A 17,045-nucleotide genomic window follows, 5' to 3' on the forward strand; every position below is an offset into this window, starting at 1 on the left:
AGGGGTGGAGGTGGGAATGTTTGGGGGGGTGCAGTAGCTCCCATTTGGTGCTCAGGGTGGGGGCTTTGGGAGGGAGTTTGGGTGCAGGAGGGGGATCTGGGCTGAGGCGGGGGTGGGGGTGCAGAAGAGGGTGTGGGCTCTGGAAGGGAATTTGGGTTCAGGAGGGGGCTCCAGGCTGGGGCAGGGGGGTGCGGTGCGGGCTCCGGCCGGGCGGCGCTTACCTTGGGCGGCTGCCAGTCAGCGGCACAGCAGGTTTAAGGCAGGCTCCTTGCCTGCCCTGGCCCCCTGCTGCTCCTGGAAGCTGCCGGCACATCCCTGTGGGGTGCTGGGGCGGGTGGGGAGCAGTTTCCACGCTCTGCCCACATCCCGAGTGCCAGCTCCGCAGCTCCCATTGACTGGGAACTGCGGCCAATGGAGCTGCCTTAGTCCCGCTGGACCACTAACTGGCAGCCGCCCAAGGTAAACTGAACCAGAGGGCTCCGTGCGCTGCTCACAGAAGTGGCCGGGGCAGGGGACTCTGCGCGCTGCCCCTGCCTGCAGGCACCGCCCCCACAGTGCCCATTGGCTGCAGTACCCAGCCAATGGGGTCTGCAGAGTCAGTGCTTGGAGCAGAGACAGACCCCCCCACCCCTTAAAATAAAAATACAGAGATATACCTATCTCATAGAACTGGAAGGGACCTTGAAAGGTCATCATGTCCAATCCCCTGCCTTCACTAGCAGGACCAAGTACTGGTTTTGCCCCAGGTCCCTAAATGGCCCCCTAAAGGATTAAACTCACAACGCTGGGTTTAGCAGGCCAATGCTCAAACCACTGAGTGATCCCTCCCTCCTCACCTTTCCATGGGCTGTAGGGATGTGTTGGCCACTTCTGGAAGTGATGTGGAACCAGGTCAGACAGGGAGCCTGCCTTAGCCCCACTGCACCGCCGGACTTTTTGTGCCTAAAATCTCCCAGTTTGGCTCCAGTAGCCTTTGGGAGATAGAGCCCGATTCTGGGAGACTCCCGGTGAAACTGGGAGGGCTAGTAACCCTAAGTAGAACATGACTCGTATAAATAGCAGCCCTTTGTCTCTTACCTGTTCGAAGAATTCGTCCATAAAATGATCCCGGTCCACGTGAACCACCTCTTCTTCATCGTCACTGTCTTTGGCCTGGAGGGGAGAGAAGATAAGAGATTAGACGCCCCACTGTCTCCCCCTGATGCACACAGATCCCAGCGACCACCTTAGAGCAATTTTCAGGGTGAGCAGGTATGTATCACACAACCCAGCCCTGAGATGCAGCCACCTCTGGGGCGGGGCAGCTGGGGAACAGCCGCACAGCGACGCCGCGTAGGGATGGCTCACCCAGTGCTGAGATGCAGCCGTCTCTGGGGTGGAGCGCAGCAGGTGTCCTACAATTTAGGACATAAAATAAAGAAAGATATGGCCTATGCCCTTCAACGCCAATCTGCAATTCCCCCATGCTCTTCAAGTCCTGAGCTCCCCCACCCACAATTATGCTGAAACACCCATTATCTATCTATCTATCTACCTATCTATCTTGAATTAATGATGAATCTTTTGTTAAAGATAATGTCATGCAATGAAACTCCAGGAATTCATCCACCCAAAGTTGGCAACCCTACTTTGGGGTGCTGTCCTATACACCACATTGCCCACATGGTGGCCTGCAAGGCCTACAAAGGCCAACAGAGCCTGGTCCTGGAGTAGTTTGCTGGCTGGGCAGGGAGGCTGAATCTTGGGAGAGGGGAAAAATTGAGACCCTGGCTTTGACCCTCTTTAGGCCAAAAGCCACCGATTGCCAATCCTTTCAGGGAGTAGGGACCAATGCTCCCCACCAAAGACAGGGGTGACTGCGGGGGGTCCTGCATCCACCCTCAGTTAACATGGGGGCATGCTGTGTCTAATTTTGGGAAAAGAGGAGGGAATTGGGATGTGGGAGGCAAGAGATTAAGAGGAGGGGTCCCCCTAAATAATTTCACTGGGGTTCCCCATCCATCCTTCCCCACCAAACACAAAATCAGACTGGCCTAAAAAAGGAACAGAGCTACTGCAACAGCTGGGGAAATCGAGGCTCAGAGTGCTAAAGGGGTTGGAACAAGGTCATGCAGTGCTTAGACTAGACTAGAACCCAGCAATGCTGACCCCCATCCCTGTCCTAACCCACCAGACCCCACTCCTTGCCCAGAGCCAGGGGTAGAACCCATGGGTCCTGACTCCCAGCCCCACCTACTCTAACCCACTACACCCCACAGATAGAGGGGTGTGTGTATGGAGATGGATAAACATATGTTTTTTTAGGAGGATAGGAAGATGTATCTATAGAATCACAGGACTGGAAGGGACTTCGAGAGGTCATCTAGTCCAGTCCCCTGCACTCATGGCAGGAATAAGTATTATCTAGATCATCCCTGACAGGTGTTTGTCCAACCTGCTCTTAAAAATCCCCAATTATGGAGATTCTTCAACCTCCCTAGGCAAATTATTCCAGTGCTTAACCGCCCTGACAGGAAATTTTTTTCTAATCTCCAACCTACATTGCCCTTGCTGCAATTTAAGTCCATTGCTTCTTGTCCTATCCTCAGAGATTAAGAAAAGCAATTTTTCTTCCTCCTCCTTGTAACAACCTTTCACATACTTGAAAACTGTTCTCATGTCTCCTCTCAGTCGTGTCTTCTCCAGACTAAACAAACCCAGTTTTTTCAATCTTCCCTCATAAGTCCTGTTTTCTAGACTTTTAATCATTTTCGTTGCTCTTCTCTGGACTTTCTCCAATTTGTCAACATCCTTCCTGAAATGCGGTGCCCAGACCTGGACACAATACTCCAGCTGAGGCCTAATCAGTGTGGAGTAGAGCAGAAGAATTACTTCTTGTGTCTTGCTTACAACACTCCAGCTAAACGAGCCCAGGAGAATGTTTGGTTTTTTTGCAACAATGTTACACTGTTGACTCATATTTAGCTTGTGATCCACTACGACTCCCAGATCCCCGTTCTGCAGTTCTCCTTCCTAGGTAGTCATTTTCCATTGTGTGTGTGCAATTGATTGTTCCTTCCTAAGTAGAGCACTTTGCATTTGTCCTTAACGAATTTCATCCTATTTACTTCAGACCATTTCTCCAGTTTCTCCAGATCATTTTGAATTTTCATCCTATCCTCCAAAGCACTTGCAACCCCTCCCAGCTTGGTATTGGCCACAAACTTTATAAGTGTACTCCCTGTGCCATTATCTAAATCACTGATGAAGATACTGAACAGAACCGGACAGTGGTTTTGGAACGTTTTTAATGGGGTGCTGAAAACCAGCCCTCTTATCCCTATATACTCCCCCCCCTGCCTGAGCTGAGGCCGGGACCCTTGGTGTGCGGGACTGGCAGCTGGGATCCACGGTGCACGGGGTGGCAACTGGGACCCCAGGTGCGGGGCTAGAAGTCAGGAGCCCGGGGGTGCTGCAGCATCCCCTGCACCCTTAGTTCCCGTGCCTATGGAACCAGACTCAGAACTGAACCCTGCGGGACCCCACTTGTTATGCCCTTCCAGCATGAGTGTGAACCACTGATACCTACTCTCTGGGAACAGTTTTCCAACCAGTTTTGCACCTATGTATCTAGTTCTCTCGCTGTCTCTACTGAGATCCAGATCTCTCTGCAACTCTGACGTAGCTTGGCTTAAAAAACAACAAGGAGTCTGGTGGCACCTTAAAGACAAACAGATTTATTGGGGCATGTCACGGAGTCTGGCCCTGCACCCCTCTTCCTGGGACCCACAGTGACTTTTATCCAGCCAGTAAAACAGAAGGTTTATTGGACAGCAGGAACACAGGTTACAGCAGAGCTTGCAGGCACAGTCCGGACCCCTCCACTGAGTCCTTCTGGGGGTTCAGGGTGCTTGGATCCCAGCTAGGATCCCCTGAATTCCTCCCCATAGCCCAAACCCAAACTGTCCTGCCTCTCCTCCTCCGGCCGAAAAAAAACCCTTTGTTTCCTTCTCCTCCGCCCAGCAGCTCCCCCTCCCCCCTGCCGGCTCACATTACAACCTGACTACCTGTCCCTCACCTACAGACATCCCCTGCTTTCCCGTTCCCCACACACACAGCCCCTACTCCTTCACAGGGCATAAGCTTTTGTGGGTAAAAAACCCACTCCAAATAAATCTATTAGTCTTTAAGGTGCCACCAGACTCCTCGTTGTTTTTGTGGATACAGACTAACCCCTGATACTTAGCTCAGCTAACTACAAATCTTTTACCTAGGACAGTGGTTCTTAACCAGAGGTTCGTGTACCCCTGGGGATACACAGAGGTCTTCCAGGGGCACATCAACTCATCTAGATATTTGCCTAGTTTTGCAACAGGCTACATAACAAGCACTAGCAAAGTCAGTCCAACTAGAATTTCATATAGACAATGACTTGTTTATACCGCTCTATTTTCCATACACTGAAATGTAAGTACAATATTCATATTCCAGTTGATTTAGTTTATAATTATATGGCAAAAAGGAGAAAGTCAGCAACTTTTCCATACTAGTGGCTGTGACACTATTCGTATTTTGATGTCTGGTTTTGTAAGGAAGTAGTTTTTAAATGAGGTGCAACTTTGGGGTAGGCAAGACAAATCAGACTCCTGAAAGGGGGACAGGAGTCTGGAAAGGTTGAGAGGTACTGATCTAGGCTTTGAAGCATTACATTTTTATTGGTCAACATCGATTTCCCCGTACACACACACTCATCAATGAAAAAAAATATTTCCATTCATAACAAGTGAAACTGACAGCTGGCAAAGTAAGGAAGATGCTGCCTGAGAGGGGAGTTTGATTTAAGTAGATGCCTATGCGTTGACGTGGGATGTGGACAACTTGTGTTTTAACGGTTACAATGCTTTCTGAATCTCAGAGTCTCCTGCCATTAAATAATTATGGTCTTGTGGCCCCAGGGAATTTCCCACAACTCAGAAAATTCAAATCAATGCAAATACAAAAAAATTGCTTAAACCCCATAATTGTGTGCACCTGTTAAAATGTAAATAGATAAAAATCAGGAAAAAAAGGCTTAAAAATAAACATCAAAATTATTTAAAAAAAAAATCAAATTCTTCAAACCCTACCTTTATCTATCCATCCCTATACACTTCCATCTCTTCCCACTACACACATCTATCTATCTATCTATCTATCTGTCTATCTATCTATTCCATGCTCCTCAATTTCACAGCCCCTCAAGCAGCCCTGTCTATGCCATGACTACACTCCACTTACATATGATGCTTTCCAAACGTGATCTAACCCCAGGTGACATGTTCTGGAGTAGCGGTGTGGAAACATCCCCCTGGGTGGGCTCTGCTCCCTGTACAGAGACCCAGTGCTGCAGGGAGCGTATCGGCCTGGGCCGAGGGGAGAGAAATGGGGTGTCCCAAAAGTGCTCTGGGCGGGGAGGAGTCTGGGATTGAGGCATGGAGGGGTGAAGATGGGTTGGGGAGGGGCTGTGGCTGAGGCTGTGGCTGTGTCTCTCTCTCTCCTGGAGGGCATTCTGGCTCGCATCTCTCATGCGTCTCCTTCACTCCAAGGTCACTGCTTGGTGTGTTGGAGCAGTGACATAACGCACACGCTCCGGTGGCTGCGGGAGGGGGCGGAGGGCAGCGCATCCTCTGCTTGGGGGACTATCACATTCCCATTGTCCTTCCAGGAACCCGTCATCCCCAAAATAACCAGCCTCTGGAGTGGCGTCAGCGCTGACCCAATGCGGTGCTAGTGGGCGCTGTGCTGCAGGGAGTGGCATGGGATCAGCAGGGGGCGCTCTCCCCTGGCAGTCAGGGCTGACCCCAGTGCGGCACTAGGGGGCGCTGTGCTGCGGGTAGTGGGATGTTCTAGATTCGAGTGTCCCCCTTATAGCCTCTATTTTCATACAGGGAGGAGGGGTCTCCCCAAAGCGTAGCTAGACTGCTCCCCACTCCTTGTTCTCTCCACCCTTAGCCTGTCTGGCCCTCCAGCGCCCCATCTCTCCTCCTCACCCCTCCCCAGAGAGGAGCCATCCATACCCTTTCACCAGCCTGCCCAGCCATAACACACACAGGCTCTTTGTGTGTGTGTATTTGTGTCTGGGCTTTTGTGTGTGTGTGTGTGTGTGTGTGTGTGTGTGTGTGGCTTTCTGCCTATGTCTCAGATTGTGGGGGGAGGGGTGTCGGTGCTTTTATACGTGAGAGTGTGTGTCGTGTATTTGTGGGTGTGTGTCTCTGCAGGTGTGTGCTTGTCTGTGTGGGTCTGTGTTTGGCGTCGCTCTGCACACGACTGTGATTTTGTGTGCTTGCATGTCTGGTTGTGTGCCCGTTTGTCGGTTTTTGTGGGCATCTGTGTTTCTGTGTCTCTGTAGTAGTAGGTTCGCTCTGTGTGTCTGTGTGTGTCTGCAGGCTGGCGTGTTTGCCTGGTTGTGTGCTTTTGTGCACACCTGCGGCTTTGTGGCTGTGAGTCAAAATGCCACGGATGTATCCCAGCGTGTGTTTGTGTGGCTGTGTATTGTGTGTGTCAAGGCATCCCTCTGCCTTTGACTGTGCATCTCTAGCCTTGCGGCTGTGTGTCAGTCGGCGTGTGTGTGTTGTTTGGTGCTGTGCAGGTGCCGTGTTTATGCTGGTGTTCGTGTGTCTCTCGGTGTCTGTCTGTACAGCCTGTCAGTCTCCAGTTCCCTTCCTCTGCCGCTCTGTGCTCAGGCTGGCCTTCTGCTGCAGCATCATACAGGGATCTCTGTCACGGGCAGCCTGCAGCACGGACAGGCAGGGAAAAGGGGGGGCGCTGCAGGGAGCCAAAGGATTCAGCCCCTGCAACCAGGGGAAAGTCCAGGCAGGGTTCGGGATGGGAGCAGGGGGGGAGATGGATGACTTAAGGGGCACTGGGGGGATATTCAAATTGTAGAGAAAGTGATGGAAATCCAGAGCTCTGAGAGAGGAGTGGGGTCTAGTGGGTTAGAGTGGGGGGGAGGAGGGCTGGGAGCCAGAACTCCTGGGTTCTATCTCCAGCTCTGGGAAGGGAGTGGGGTCCACTGGGTTGGAGTGGGGGCAGACTGGGAGATAGGATTCCTGGGTTCTCTCCCCGACTCTGGGAAGGGAGTGGGGTCTAGGGGTTAGAGCTGGGGGAAGGGGGGCTGGGAGCCAGGACTCCTGGGTTCTCTAGCAGGGGAGTAAGGTGAAGCAGAATAAGCAGGGGTGTCTCCCCCCATATGGCTATTAAACAACTACCACACCCCACCCCAGGGGCAGCTGCATCTCAGTGCCAGGGGAGCGATGCTGACGTGCCCCAAAGCGCCAGGTTGCTTCTGTGGAGTAATTCTTGATCATAATTAGAGCTATCACTCCCATTCTCGCCCCGCACTCTCCCAGCCCTCGAGAGCCGAGCGGCATATTTAGCAGCACTGCCCTCCCCTCGCTGGCTGAGGAAAACCCAGCTCACCAGCGTCACAACACTGGGCTAAAAAAAGACTCCACTGCCCAAATATGGAGCCACTTAAACAGCTTAATGGCTGCATGCACTGCAACTGCTGCCCTGCTCCTCCCACCCAGAACGGGTTCCCCCCCATAGCCCACCTCTGCTCTAACCACTAGACCCCACTCCCCTACCAGAGACAGCACAGAACCCAGGAGTCCTGGCTCCCAACCTGTTCTAACTCATTAGACCCTGCTTCTTCTCCAAAGGGTTGTGTTTGGGAGGGACAGAGAAAGGAAGGGGAGGTTATGGGAAGAGAGAGAGAGAAAGAGAAAGGAGGCTTATGGGGATGGAAGAATAGACAAAAAAATAGATGGAGTGTAGTGGGATGGATGGAGAAATAGGTAGAGTGAACATATGGTGATGGATAGATCGATAAATAGATAGATGATGGCTGGGGGTGTATGGGGATGGATGGGTAGGTAGGTAGATAGAGGGGGTATATGGGGATGGATGGGTAGATATATAGAGGGGATATAAAGGGATGGATGGATAGATGGATTGGTAGATAGATGGAGGGAGTGTATGGGGATGGCTGTCTTGATAGATAGTTGGAGAGGGTATATGGGGATGGATGATTGGATAGATGGGTGCAGGGGGTATATGGGGATGGATAGACAGAGGGGGTATATGGGGATGGATGGATGGATAGATAGACAGAGGGGGTATATGGGGATGGATGGATAGATAGACGGGGGGGTATATGGAGACGGATGGATAGATAGACAGAGGGGGTATATGGGGATGGTGGATTGGATGGACAAGGGGGTATATGGGGATGGATTGGATGGATGGAAGATGGTGACAGAGGGGGTATATGGGGATGGGATGGATTGGATAGAACCAGAGGGGATATATGGGGAATGGAGGGAATACAATGGATAGATAGATTGAGGGGTTATATGGCGAAATGGATGGTGGATCTCCCAACCTTCTAATCGCCCCTCTCTGACCCCCCCGTCCTAAAGGGGAACCAGAGCGCTGCCCCTCCTCGCTGGGCTGCCCAGATTAGATTATTCCTTGCTCCTGTCCAGTTCCTGGTCCATCCACTACTCTGGGCCGGGGGTCTTCAGCCCCCACACTGCAAGGCCTGGCAGCAGGACCCAGCAGCCATCTCTGGCACCAGATGTGGGCCCAGGGGCTTTTAAATCTGTGTAAATGAAGAGAGGGTGCCAGGGCACAAGCCAGAGGTCGCTTGGGGGTCTAATGAACTGTGCCAGGATTCAGAGGTACCTTTGATGGGGATCTGAAAGTTCCAGGCCCCAGAGGTGCCGGGCTCCTAACTGCCTGAACACTGCCAGGCCCGGAGGTCTGAGCTGGGCGGGGCTCTGAACTGCCAGAGCCCAGAGGTGCCAGGATGGCTCTGAACCTGCCCAGGCCCTGGAGGTGCCTTGCCAGGGGGGCTTCTTGAATACTGCCAGGGGCCCCGGAGGTTGCTGGGGGGCTATGAACTGCCAGGGTCCAGAGGTTGCGGGGTGGGGGGGGTTCTGAACTGGCAGGTCCGGAAGTGCTGGGGGGTCGGCGGGGAGGGGGGGCTATAAACTGCCAGGCCCAGTAGGTGGCCCGGGGCCCTGAACCTGCCAGGCCCAGAGGTGCCCAGGGCTCTGAAACTGCCAGCGCCCAAGAGGTGCGGGGGCTCTAAACTGCCAGGCCCAGAGGTGCCGGGGCCCTGAACTGCCAGGCCCGGAGGTGCTGGGGGGCTCTGAACTGCCAGGTCCGGAGGTGCTGGGGGGCTATAAACTGCCAGGCCCAGAGGTGCCGGGGCCCTGAACTGCCAGGCCCGGAGGTGCTGGGGGCTCTGAACTGCCAGGTCCAGGCGTGCTGGGGGGCTATGAACTGCCAGGCCCAGAGGTGCCGGGGCCCTGAACTGCCAGGCCCTGGCACAAATTAAGCCCCAGCGCTGTCACCTTAACAGTAATAGCAGCCAGGCTGGACTCTGGGTCCCCACCAGCAATTGGGCTCCAGCCGCGGCTCTGGGGTCTCAGGGCTGAGAGGGTCGGGAGGGGACAGGGTGTGTGTGTGTTGGAGGGAGACAGCACATGTCTTTGTGACCGTGTGTGTGAGAGAGAGAACCTGTGTGTTGAGGAGAGCTTGTGTGTATCTTTATGTGTGTTGCTATGTCTGTATGTGTAAAAGAGGCTGTGTTTGTGTGGGAGAAGTTGTGTGTGTGTGACAGTGTGTCTGAGGGCGTATGGGAGAGATTGTGAGCATCGGTGAGACCTGTGTGTGGATGTGTGGCTCTGAATCTTTGAGATGTTGTGTGTGTGAGCGATTGTGTGTGTGTGTAACAGAAAGTGTGCTTGTGTGAGAGACTTTGTGTGTGAGAGAGACATTGAGTGGGTGATTGTGTGGGGGACACAGATGTGTGTGTGTCTGTGTGTGTGAGAGAGAGTGCAGGTGTGTGTCTCTGAGTGTATGTGTTCGAGAGATGGGGTGTGTTTCAGAGAGAGACTCTGTGCGTGTGTGTGTGGGTGTGTGCGCGTGTGCGGGGGGAGCTGTGTCCGCATGTCTCTGTCTGCTGGGCTGATGCCCCCCCGAGAAACCTTCCAGAGAAGCAAATAAAACCCAGTACGACAGGCCCAGACCCCAGGCAAGCATCTGCCCCCTGCCTGGCCTGGCCCCAGCCCCGACCCCCCAGCTCCTCCAGCCCTGCCAAGCACCCTGAGCTGGGGCAACTGATGGGGAGAGACAGAGGTCTCCTGTCACTTCCGGCCACCCCCCATGGGCGCCTGCATTGCAGCTCTCTGGCAGGGAGAGGCCGGTGGGCAGGAACGTGGAGCCACAGTTAAGACACACACAGACACACACAGCCTGTGCGCTGGGGGCCCGCATGGGACCCCCGGGGCACCCACCAACCACCCAGCTATGGCCAAGAGTCCAGCGCTGGGGGCAGGGAGAGCCGGCGCTACCGATGGAGCTGTACCCACCCAGAGGGAGAGAGAATCTATCTATCTATCTATCTATCCATCCCCAGACACCCTTGTATCTATTAGGCAAGGTGGAGGGTAGCTTCTGTCTGAGATCTGCCCCCTAACTGGAGGATCTTAGCCCCTAGCTGCCTCTGGCAAGATGTTGCTCACATGTGGCCTTGTGCCAGGGGCAGCTGGGTAGTTTGGGGCCTCCTCATGCCAGCCACTGTCCCACGGCGGAAGCTGTTATGCCAGGGTCTCCCCACTGCTCGGCAGCTCCCCAAGCCAGCCCAGCAGTGTAGGTTTGTGGGGCCACAACACACACACACACACACACACACAGTCACCCAGATGGGGATCTGCTGTCATGTTGTATGGTGTGTGTGTTTCGGAGTGTATGGCAGTGGATATGTGTGTGTGTGGATGTGTGTGTGTGTCAAGTGTGTCTGAATATGTGGGCATATGCAAATGTGTCTTGTGTGGGCGTGCCATCTCCCACCCAGCGTACCTGTTTTATAACCCATGCAATCACACCCACACACACACATGCACAGACACACTGACACAAACACATGCTCTGATACACACACTGACACTCTCTCTCTCTCTCTCTCTCACACACACACACTAACACACACAGTGACTGACCCATACGTGTCAATCTCTCTCATATACACACGGAGAGACACACATATGTCAGTCTCATACACACACTCACTCACACACTGACATACACATATCACACACATACTCTCACACACACCACACACACAATGACACACATACAGTTTCTCTCATACACCACACACTAACACACACACATTCTCTCACACACCCATACCCACACATCAGAAGCACACTGATAGATACACAGATCGCATAGACTCTCAATCACTCACACACATCACATACACACTCTCTCACATACTAATACATCACACACACTCTCACACATTGACACACACACTGACAGACACACAAGTCGCTCACCCACAGACACGCAGGTCACACACACACTCTCACACATGACACACTGACAGATACATACCTATTGCTCACACATGGACACACACATGTCACACATACACTCTCTCTCACACTCACACACTAACAGACACACACACATCACTCACACATGGACACACACACAAACTGACACACACATTAATCACACACTGACACCCACCTGTTGCTCACACCCAGACACACAAACATCACATACACACTCTTTCACACTCACACACATCACACACACTGACAAACACACACCCATTGCTCAGACATAGCCACACACACTCTCTCACATTACACACACTGACAGACACACATATTGCTGACCCAGAGACACACAGGTCACGCACACACTCTCACTCACACACAACACACACTTACATCACACACTGACACATGCCTATTGCTCACACACATCACACACACACTGACAGACACACACTTGTTGCTTACACACAGATACATGTACATCACACACATGGACACACGTGTCACACACACTCTCTTGCACTCACACACTGACAGACACACACACCCGTTGCTCTCACATACATACACATAACACATACTAACACACACATCACACACACTCTCACACATTCATCACACACTCACAGACACACATCCGTTGCTCACACAGACACAAACTCACATCACACACACTGACAAACATTCATCGCTCACATACAGACACACACACGTCACAAACTCACACACATCACACACACTCACAGACACACCCCCATTGCTCACACATAGACACACACAGTGTCTCGCATCACACACCCTGACAGACACACAACCGTCGCTCACACACAGGGACACACACACACACTGACAGACACACAGCCGTTGCTCATACACGGGGACACACAGTCATCGCTCACACATGCACACACACACCCTGACAGACACACAGCCATCGCTCACACACAGGGACACACACACACACTTGGGACAGACACATCAGCCGTTGCCTCCAACATCACTCACCGGGGGGCACGGTCCATTCGTTACGTCGCACATGCACACCACACACAACCCGGGACAGCCACAAGCCGTCGCCTCTCAACATGGGGGAATCAACACACACAACCCCCTGACAACACAAGGGCTCAACTACACAGGGAACACACCCACACACACACACCTGAGCAGCACACAGCCGTCTGCACACACAAGGGGACACACACATGCACTGACAGCACACAAAGCCGTTGCTCACCAGGACACAAACAGGGTCCATTTCACACACATAGGCACACACTCACCCTGGACGAGCACACGCCGCGTTTGGAGTCCGGGGGACAACACACTTCACACCCTGACAGACCACAGCGTCGGGGACACCACACACAACGCACACAACACCTGAAGGCAACCACAGCTAATTGCTCACAGACAACAACATCAACATTACAACCGCTTATCCACCACTTGACCAGACAACGCGTCACTTCGCTGCCACGCCACCCAAACTCCCTTCTCACCCCCCGTGTTCTCTCTGCTGCCATTCACCCCCCCACCGTCCCGAGTGAAAACCCCTCCGCTCCTGGCAGCAAAACCCGACCCAGCACCCCACGCGCGCAGCAAGCCAGCCAGGCCCATTCTTCCTGCACCTCACCTGCCCGCCACCTGCAGCTGGGCCGGAAGTGCGGGGGCCCAGGGCCCCCGGCTGGCCCACAGGTCCCCAGCCCTGCCAGCCCCTGGCCCAAGGGCACAAGATAGCACAGCCTTTCCAAAATCAGCCCGAGAGAAAGCCTCAGCGAGGCAGCCTTTGGAGCTCTGGAATCCATTCCACTCTGCTCGGCCTCAATCTGCCTTTTCTTCAATCCTCCATCCGTGAAGGGAAGGAAAGAGAGCCCCAGCGTAGCCAGACAGGGGAGCTCTCTATCCCCAGCTCCCGGCCTCTCTGGCCTCGTCGCTGCTTTCTTCATCTCTTCATCCTCAATAGCAGCGAAGGGAACGCGGGGGCCCGTCACTGAAGAAGAGAGTCATGTATTCCTCCTTCCTCCATTCCCTTGTGCCCTGCTGGAACGAAGGCAACGCCTTCCATTCCCGCCCTGCCTCTCTCCTTTCTCTCTGCCTGTCCCCATCCCTTCCATCCCCAGCCCCAGCCTCTTCCTGCTGCCCAGCATCCAAAGACAATAGGAAAAAAAAGCCCCCGCTCTGTTCACTTGCAAGAAAGGGTTGCCTTTGCCACCCAGCTTATTTTAGACTTCCATGCCGAGCAGCCATTGTCTGTCTGGGCTTCATCCATGCCATCCACCCGCCAGACGCAAGCAAAGGAAAGGATTTCCCCCCCAAGCGTAATTAGGGGACTCGTGGTTCCTGGGTATATGTTGTTAAAAACCACACACACCCCACCACACCTGTGACTGCCTGTATCCTGTGGTGGAGAGAATGTGCTCTCCTCGCAATATTTTTATTTAGAAGGAAGGTGAATGAGCATAGTGCGGCCAGCAGGGCACACACATGACACGCGCACACAACACACTACACACCAATAAACAACCCAACAGGAATCACAGACAGAAAATAGATCCTGCCTTTTCCCTGAGAGAAAGATTTGCAAAAGAGCCCAGAATTCCGGCCACCCTCCTTACCTCAGCCCACCCCACCCCACGCCGCCACCTTGATTCGTGACATACATTGGGGGTGTGTGGGAAAAAGGGTGGTTTCTTTCCCTCACTGCCCTCAATATATTATTATTTTATCCTGCCAGCCGCTTCCCTCTACCCCCCCTGCCACCTCCCGAGAAACCCCAAAGGGAAGTGGGTTGTGGTGGGGGAGGAAGGACCTTGGCCAGGAAACTGAGATGAATCCACCAGAGAAAACAAAATATTTATGAAAACAGGACAAGCCATTTGATTTGGAGCAACCGAGAGGGTGTGGGAGCGGGTAGATGGAGGCCTAAGAAAGAAGGGGGGTTGGGGGGTTCCTGAATTGCACCCCCCCGTATCTCAATCCACCACATTACCCCGTTCCCATGAGGCCCATGGAAATTAGTCGTGGGGAGTGGTTATTCCCCCCCCCGCCCTTATCTCAATCCCCTCTCTCTTGGTCCCTATGGGGAATGGTGCTGGATCCCAACCACAGCAACACCTTGAGCAAACACTCCCTGGAGAGTTTCAGCAATGATCCACCTCATCCACATACATACAATTTTCCCCCCTTTTGAGATTTGAATAGGGGGTTCTGCCCCAGCCCCCAACTCCCTTGGACGAAGCTCAGCCTGTGGAGGTGGTACCTAATCGCTCTTCCCGCCTTGGAGCCGCTCAGCAATGTGGGGGGTTCTGATCTCCGTCCCTCCCTTGGAGGAGCTCAGGCCTGGTGTGGGGGAAGTCTGTTCCCTTCCCCTTTGGAGAAGCTCAGCCTGGGGGGAGTTGATATCCCATTTCCCCCTTGGGGAAGACTCACCTGGGGGGGGTCTGGTTCCCCTCTCCCCTTGGACGAGCTCAGGCCTGGGATCTTGGGTGTCCCTTCCTCACCTTGGAGAGCTCTCGGCCTGGGGGGTCTGAATCTCCCTTCCCCTTGGAGAGGGCTCAGTTCCTGGGGTCTTGGTGTCCCTCCCCCTTGGAAGCCTCAGGCTGGGGGTTCTGATGTCCGCCTCCGGGAATCCAGGGCCCTCCTCCGCCCCCAGGTGCCCTGGGGGGTAGACCAGGGGGGGTTCTTGGGTTAGGAGAAAAAGAAGACATTGGCTCTTTACAGTCCTCAGTTCCTGAGTACGGTCCTTCATGGCTGCTGGTGCTTCTCCTGCTGCTGCCGCAACCCCTGCTTCCCCCTGGATCGGGCGGGGGCGGGGTCTCTGCTGCGGGTGGCGGGGGGAGGGAAGAAAGAGGAGGAAGTGGGGGTGGGGGGGCTCTGGTTATGGCAGCACCGGGCGGAAGCTCCCTGCTCCAGCCGGGTGGCTGGCGCTGCTGCCTGCTTGCTCAAGGATGGAGGGAGGCTGGTGCTGATGCAGCAGAGGGGGCGGGGGGGATGCAGGGGAAGGATGGAGGGAGGGGGGAGATGGGGGTCTGGGCATGCTCCCTGCACCCCCCTCCCTGCCCGCCTGCCCCCCCGGGGAGCGCTGGGAGTTGTAGTTTTGGGGGAGCGGGGCGGTGCAGATTTGGGGGTGGCCTCTGTGTGTGTGTGAGTGTGTGTCAATGTGTGTGTCTGTGGGCAGGTCAGTGTCAGAGAGTGTATATGTGAATGTTGCAGTGTTTGTGTGTCAGTGTGTCCGTGAGTGTGTCAGTGAATGTCTCAGTGTGTCTGTGTGTGTCTCAGAGCATGTCAGTGTTTGTCTGTGAGTGTGTCAGTGTGTCTGAATGTGTCTGTGATTGTGTATCCATGAATATCTCAGAGTGTGTGTGTCAATGTGTGTGTCTGTGAGTGTGTTTGTCTGTAAATGTTGCAGTGTGTGTGTCAGTGAGTGTCTCAGTGTGTGTGTGTCTTAGAGCATGTGTCAGTGTTTGTCTGTGAGTGTGTCTGTGTGTGTCTGTGAGTGTTGCAATGTGTGTCAGTGTCCAGTGCGTGTGTGTGTCTCAGAGCATGTCAGTGTGTGTCAGTGTCTGTGAGTGTGTGTCTGAGTGTGTGTTTGTGAGTGTCTCAGAGCGTGTGTGTGTTGCTGTGTGTATCTGTGAGCATGTCAGTATGTCAGTGAGTGTGGCAGAGTATGTCTGTGTGTCTGTGAGTGTTGCAGTGTGTGTGTCAGTGAGTGTCTCAGTGTGTGTGTGTTAGTGTTTGTTGGTGTGTGTCTGTGAATGTGTCAGAGTGCATCTGTGTTTCTTTGTCTATGAGTGTTTCAGTGTGTGTGTGTCAGTGAGTGTCTCAGTGCGTGTGTGTGTCTCAGAGCATCAGTGTGTGTCTGTGTGTCAGTGTGTCTGTGAGTGTGTGTGTCAGTGAATGTCTCAGTGAGTGTCTGTGAGTGTTGCAGTGTGTGTCAGTGTGTCTGTGAGAGTGTGTCAGTGAATATCTCAGTGCGTGTGTCTGTGAGTGTTGCAGTGTGTGTGTGTGAGTGCCTCAGTGCCCGCCTCCAGCTGGTTCAGCTGGGGATGTTGTTCCAGCAATGGGCACTAGGGGGAGCCGTGTGCCTTGCTCTGAGCATATAGTGTGTGTGTTGTGTACATCAGTAGATGAGAGGCGTATAAGAGTGCGTGCAGTTGTGTATCAGTAGATGAGGGGTGTTAGAGTGAAGTTGTGAGGGTATGTGTGTGTGTGTGGGGGTGTTATCAGCAGATTAGAGGGATTTTAGAGTGTATGTGTGCCTGTGTGTGCACATCAGCAGGTAACGGATACTGGAGTGTGATTGGAGGTTGTGTGTTTGTGCGTGGTTTTTTATCAGGAGATAAGGGGTGCTAAAGTATGTGTGTGTATCTATCATCAGATTAGGGGCGTTGAAGTGTAGTTGTGAAAGTGTGTGTGCATCATCTTAAGTGTGTTTACATATGACAGTGTTGAGTGTGTGTTGTGGGTCTCTGTGCTGGGGTTTGTCTTGGAGAGCGTGTGCATGAAAGACTGGGAGAGAATGTGTGTATGTGTTGTGGTTGTGTAGGGGACACATAGTTATGGTATTGTGTGTAGGTGTGAGGTGGCTGTGTAGGACACTCACTGTTGTGATATAAGAGGGTTGTGGGTCTGCATTGTGGTGTAGCTCACTCACTGTTGTGGTGT

The 17,045-nt window shown here is 53.4% G+C and overlaps 1 protein-coding gene across 2 annotated transcripts in view; it reads right to left on the reverse strand.

The window, feature by feature from the left end:
• STX1B (syntaxin 1B) overlaps positions 1 to 15,138 on the reverse strand; it is a 25,270-nt gene extending 10,132 nt beyond the window's left edge. For both annotated transcript variants that reach the window (XM_032763951.2, XM_032763952.2), the window contains exons 1-2: positions 15,100 to 15,138; positions 1,078 to 1,152 (exon numbers count right to left, since the gene is read on the reverse strand). In XM_032763951.2, the coding sequence (XP_032619842.1) occupies positions 1,078 to 1,152; positions 15,100 to 15,129 (105 nt within the window). In that variant the 5' untranslated portion in view covers positions 15,130 to 15,138. The remainder of the gene's footprint in view (positions 1 to 1,077; positions 1,153 to 15,099) is intronic.
• Between the last annotated feature and the right edge of the window lie 1,907 nt (positions 15,139 to 17,045).

The sequence above is a fragment of the Chelonoidis abingdonii genome, chromosome 4, assembly GCF_003597395.2.
Source record: "Chelonoidis abingdonii isolate Lonesome George chromosome 4, CheloAbing_2.0, whole genome shotgun sequence".
Classification (NCBI taxonomy): Eukaryota; Metazoa; Chordata; order Testudines; family Testudinidae; genus Chelonoidis; species Chelonoidis abingdonii.